General features: G+C 41.2%; 1 protein-coding gene across 1 annotated transcript in view; it reads right to left on the reverse strand.

Annotated features, from left to right (window-relative positions):
- Positions 1-5,702, reverse strand: part of hs3st3b1a (heparan sulfate (glucosamine) 3-O-sulfotransferase 3B1a) — a 15,770-nt gene extending 10,068 nt beyond the window's left edge. The window contains exon 1 of the mRNA XM_042504778.1: positions 4,868-5,702. Coding sequence (XP_042360712.1) covers positions 4,868-5,361 — 494 coding nt within the window. The 5' untranslated portion in view covers positions 5,362-5,702. The remainder of the gene's footprint in view (positions 1-4,867) is intronic.
- Between the last annotated feature and the right edge of the window lie 226 nt (positions 5,703-5,928).

The raw sequence follows: 5,928 nt of genomic DNA on the forward strand, positions 1-5,928 counted from the left end.
CCGGTGACTGATATCTGTTTGTGCAATTAATTGTTGTAGTTGACTTAAAGTTAAAATTTTAATTAAATATAGAAATTCAGTCAGTCCTAAAATAGTACTACTAGTTCCAAAGTGACTACTCTTTTCTGTGTACTTTATTGTAAAGTGCTAATATTTGCTGCATTACACTACTGCAGGCAATAATGTCATTTAGGCAAACAGAAAAAAATACATGTTCTGTAGCCATACTAGTTGAGAATATTGGTCACCTAAAGCTCTTATGATGTTATGGTTTCCATTTAATGGGATAAGACAACCCATTCATCTGATGTATGTTTTCCAACATATGCAATGAGTGGTACAATTAGGTCATTCCCCAAAGACACATGCTGGTCTGAGAGGATGAGCAAAAGCAAACAAGACTTCAAAGAAGCCAAACCAAAGATGGCTGAGGCAGATTTCTGAAGTTGCTCTGACTTGCTGTCAGGGAATCTCTGCAGTGGAAAAAAAGAAAAAAGCAGGAAACAGCCCATTCTCTCTGAAGATACTACAAAAGAGAGCGAGAGAGAGAGAGATGAGGAAGTCAACAACTCAAGGGGATATAACAGAGTGAACTTGTTTTGTTCCAGTGTTTCCAAAGTGCTGTAATAAGTGCTGTGGTTTGACAAATTACCTCAAGCTAAAGCCCAGGGGGTTGTTGCAGCAAATTAAACCTTCAATCTCCAGAAAAAGGAGGGGAGGTGCACATTATTGACAATCTGGAGGACTTATACTAGGAATGCTAGCATCATTTTATTCTATCAGAAGAAATTTGATACAGTCTGAAGTTTTAGAGTATGAGGTTTTATGGTGTGCGGAAATATTTTAGGAATGTTTAAAACAACAGCTAGCATGTGTGAATTGTTTCTTTGAAGCATCTCATTATCAACGCACTTTTCCCTTCTTTTCCTGTCAGTGTGCTGACACATTAGTTTAAGCTGAGGGGGATATACCTATATCGAGAGCTCTCTCACTTAACGCCGATCCCCCTGTGTCCTCGCAAAGAGCCAGAAGTGTTGAGTAAGTAAAATTCCACCAGTGGACTTGAATGAACCTTCTCTTGGGAAAAACACAACTTTTCCACACAGAGATCTCTGAAAGTCAACTTTCAGGCTAAAAAGCTTAAGTGTAGTGTTTGAGTCTTTTCTTGGGCCGGATCCAATGAATGCTCTTTCTGATGAACTCCTGCTGGGCTTCGTCAAAGGGCACTTTCACCCTTCTGAGCACATTTGCATACAAAGTGAAGGCAGAGAAAACATGTTTCACACTAATTGTCTGCTCTTTTATTGTCAGGGTTAATGCAGACCTCAGGGGATCTCCAGCATCCCCTTTCATTGAGCTCCATAATACTGTTGCGCTTTCTAAAGACTCACTTTAAATTTACTGCCCTCTATCTGCCACTGGCCTGCAGTAAGCTTTCCCTGGGGCTCTGAGGAGGATTAGGCCGTCTTCCCTGACACCCTCAGTGAGTTAGTAAAAAGGCAGCTCATTGTTCTATATAAGGAGCCTCAAGAGGAAAAACACAATCTCAGCAATTAAGTCACATCTACTGCATAGAGCACAGAAGACCTTGATTTGAGAATGCATTCAGTACATGAGCATTAACCTGCCAAAATAAGACGTACGAGAGGAAGTTGGTGCTGTTATTAAAGAGAGGAGGGGCCTTCTGTGTGTGTCTCCCTGCCTCTCTGTTTCTGCCCATGGTAGCAACATGCCGTATTGTAGTTGGAGTCCTGCTGTGTGGGGGCCTCTCCGCTATGTGGGGCCTCCAGCAGGATGGACACAGCAGACCTCCAGCAGGATGGACACACCAATCACAGCAGATAAATAGCGTGGGCACAACTCAATGCCACCACAGGAGCTGATAAGCCCACCCAGTGGAGCTCCTCTCCCCGAGCTATTGCACGCCATTAGTCTGGGGGCAATGATGTGAAACATATAGGGGAAACAAATCCACACACACCTTCACCTGCTCTTAGCATATCTTTAAAGTAGTTTACTGCTGGAAAGTAGGTTGTCTTTTCAGTAGAAAGATGCAAATATTTTTGAAATTGGTGCAACATGACCAAAGAAAGCATAGAAAAAGGACTGTGCCATTCGCTTTTGCTCTAGAGGTAAAAAACCTGCAATTACCAGTAGGCACTGCTGCGACTGACCAATGGAATAGTGTGTCCATGGTGGCAGCATGGGTGCCGGGCTCATTTACATATACTGCCCACATTTTTATGATACAAAACATGTTGAAAATCTGCAGACTATCCCTTTAAGAATAACGTCTGCACAGAAAAGACGCAGGGCTGTAAGGAGAAATGTTTCAAGAGGCTTTAAAAAGGTGATCCACAGAGCTTAGACATCATTTAAAAATGCTCATTTATTGAGTCGAGAAAAACTCATTCGTCCAGCAACGGTGCGCTCCACCAAGAAGCTAACCGAGCGGCTTTCTGAGCTCCACTAAATGATCATTAAGGGCTGACTCGATGTTGTGGCGTTCTGCTGTATGGGGTCAATCTGTGGCACAGCGCTCTCGCTGTGACAACTCAAGCCAAGTTGTTTTAATTAGCCAGATCACCTCTCTGGGAAAAGAAGCCTTCATTACACAGTCCAAGTCCCGAGATGAAACAGTGTCGCACATCCACAAGCTGCCACTGTGAACAAGTCACCAGCATGTCTCAATTATAAAAAACTGAACTCTTTGACTGCATAACATTGCATTGTGTCCTTCTCCTTACTTACAGACATTACCATACATCGCCTCATGGATCACTGGTAAAAACAGCGTATACACAATAAGCACGGGGCAATTTCAATTTGTTCTTGTTGCTCAGTCTGTAGAGATGGACAAAAGACCACTCTCCACACACTGATCATCCAAAAATGTCCTAAACCTATCAGGAAATTCTTAAAGGAGCTTAAGCGAGAAGTCCTTTGAACAATGCTTCGCTTCCCCTATTGTAGCATCGTGGAGCCAGCTTTGAAACCGTGTCTAGATCCTTTGACATTGCCTGTTAATCCCTTAGCTCAGCCAAACAGACACTCGAAACAGCAGCATCTCTTATTATCTCTTATTAACAATATGGTTGCTCTGATGTAAAACATTAACCATTTCCGGGAACATCTTGGGCACATGAAAGATCAATTATTTCCACAAACATAGTGCGTTTGTGATTTATTTTCACACAAGCAAGTTGTGTAACTGTGCAGCTGAGTCAATAGAAAAGAACTTGCATATTGAGATTGTGAGGCATGGTACAAGGACAACAGTTGCCATGGCAGAGAATACAATAAAAAATGTTAGGTTGCACAATGTCGAAGGTGTAAGCAGCCTCAGGTCTCTGTTTTTGACATTGATGTGTATTTGGATTGAAGATCAAAACAAATTACTGCCACTGAATCAATACTCTGAAACTCATGATGTTGAATCACGCTCCTGACTGCTCAAGGATGATGGCATGATGTAACTTGCTAACTCCTAACCGTAAACCAAAGGGCTATTTCTTTCTTTGAACTGCATCCAGAGTTGAATGTAAATGGCAGCGCAGCTTTATCTTTTTCTACCTGGTGCCACCTCGTTGTCAGGAAGCCACAGCAAGTGTTGATTCAAGGTCGGATGTAGAAACATTCCAGGAACACTGGGTGAAGGCCACGCAAACAAGCAGGAAATCGATTGTGCTTTGCAAAATGGACATGACTGAGAAGGGCTGCCAAATATGTAAAGATTTAGTTTTTATAGAAATGTTGGTACAGAGGGTTGTGCCCTATGACCTGTGGTATACTGACATTAAAGAGTTGTTTGCACCTGCAGTTGATGAAACTGTAAGATGCACAGATGTTGAAAGTTCTTAGTCCTTCTCCTCCTATTGTGCATATCAACTTTTTGTGTAGTATTCTGCAAAATATGATCACCCAGGGTCACACTTATCACCTTATCAGTGGGGACTATTGGCAGAGTTTCAGTTCAGTTCTTATCAGTAATATATTTACAATATTGAACAACACTTAACTGTTTATTATAATATATACTATACATTACATACTATATGCATTACTCATGTTTTGTTTGTTGACCTAAAGCATTTACCTTGTGAAAAACGTATTAATCAAGGTAATAAACATAAATGTGAATATCAGTGCAAAGCACATATAAAAAAATCCCTAAAAACCCTAAACTACTATTAAATTAGTATTATTTTTATTTCTAATATTTTTTAAATCTATAAAAAGGATCCCAGTATGTGCTTTTGCCAGTAAAAAAAGAATTTATTTAATGGCATTACAAAATATCATTCTTTTTATCTCATTTTCACAATACCTTCCATGGAAACTTACTGGAATATGAGTTGATTTCACAACAGGTCATCACATTTTTTTCTGAAGCAATAAGTTATGACTCTTCACGATAATGTAATATAGAAATGGTGCAATTTGAAAGCCAAGCTTAAATGAGAGGAGCAAAGTTACAGTTATTAATATAAATGTTTTAGTCTACTTAGTCGATTACACATAGGCCTATTCCTGCCCGTCTTGTGTGTGTGTATGTGCGTGTGTGTGTGTGTTGTTGTTGTTGTTGTTGTTGTTGTTGTTGTTGTTTTTAATGTTTAAATCATAAGAAACAGTAGATCAAATTTGCATGATGGGGGAAGAAGAAAAAGAATAAAGAATAGAAAAATAAAATTTCTAGAGGAGGAGCGGGGATGTTTGAGTTTTATTCTAGTCATGTCTCAAAAGAGTCTCCATGAGATGCCTTTTAGCAATGCACACTTTATGTAAATGTATAAATGAAGCACCTCAGAGCTCAGTTTGACTGTCTATCAGTGGATTAATGTTTTGAATCAGTAGATCAGTGTGATACCTGTACCACTCCAGTCCCTTGTCGTAGTTGCGGTCGAAGAAGTGCGGCTCCGCTCCCACCGCTCTGATGTCTGGATGCAGGCGCAGAAACTCCAGCAGCGCCCGGGTCCCTCCTTTCTTCACCCCGATGATGATCGCCTGGGGCAACTTTTTACTTTCCGACTCATTGAGGAAACCTGACATGGCATTATCATCCAACGCCTTCGCCTCGCCTTTAATTTCATCCCACTCCTCTCCTCTGCTGTCCAAATCGTTTTCGTTATTCAGTAAGTCCCTGGACGCCCCGAGAGAGGACTCCTGGTTATCAACTTCTGAGTCGTTCTCGTGTCTGTTCACCGAGCGGTACGCCAAGTTGGGCATCGTGGAGCAGTAGCCGACACAGCAATATATCATATACACCCAAAGGGACAGCATTATGCAGAACACGAAGAGTTTGTTTTTCACGTGGGATGATGGCACAACATGTAGATTGTGTAAAATCGGACTATATTCCATAGGTCCGCTGTGAAAAAGTTATATTCCGGTTAACAGGCATTTTGGCAAAGGCGCCTCACTCCTCTGCCATGACTCAGGTCCTGAACAACCGGTGCGCAATTTCCCAAAACACATGGAAACTGATAATGAATTGTACGGCGGGCGTTCACCTCCTGCTTCAACTCCAGTTCTGCTTGGAGGATGTGAAGGATTTGTTTTTTAAATTCTTGACAGAAAAAAAGAAAAATATATAAAGCAAATCACAAAACAGGCAATGGAAATATCGCAGGTGAGCGACACGCGCGTCAGGGACTCAGTTTGTCTCCCATCACTTGCTCTGGGTGTGTGAGCGCTCACATAGCGTGCAGCACCAAGTGATCTATGCCAGGCAACAGCATCGAGCGTGCTAGAATAATGCATCTGTGCTTCCGGTAGGGTCTTTCAAAAATAAAAGCATTGAGAATAACGCAAAGGAAGGTCAGAAAATGTTTTTGAATTCTGGTAAATGAATTGTCTACCCCATGCAAAATGAGTAATGTTTTATTACATGCATCAGTTGCATATATTTACTACCAAGATGTCACTGTA

This window comes from Plectropomus leopardus, chromosome 17 (genome assembly GCF_008729295.1).
Source record: "Plectropomus leopardus isolate mb chromosome 17, YSFRI_Pleo_2.0, whole genome shotgun sequence".
In the NCBI taxonomy this organism is placed as follows: domain Eukaryota; kingdom Metazoa; phylum Chordata; class Actinopteri; order Perciformes; family Serranidae; genus Plectropomus; species Plectropomus leopardus.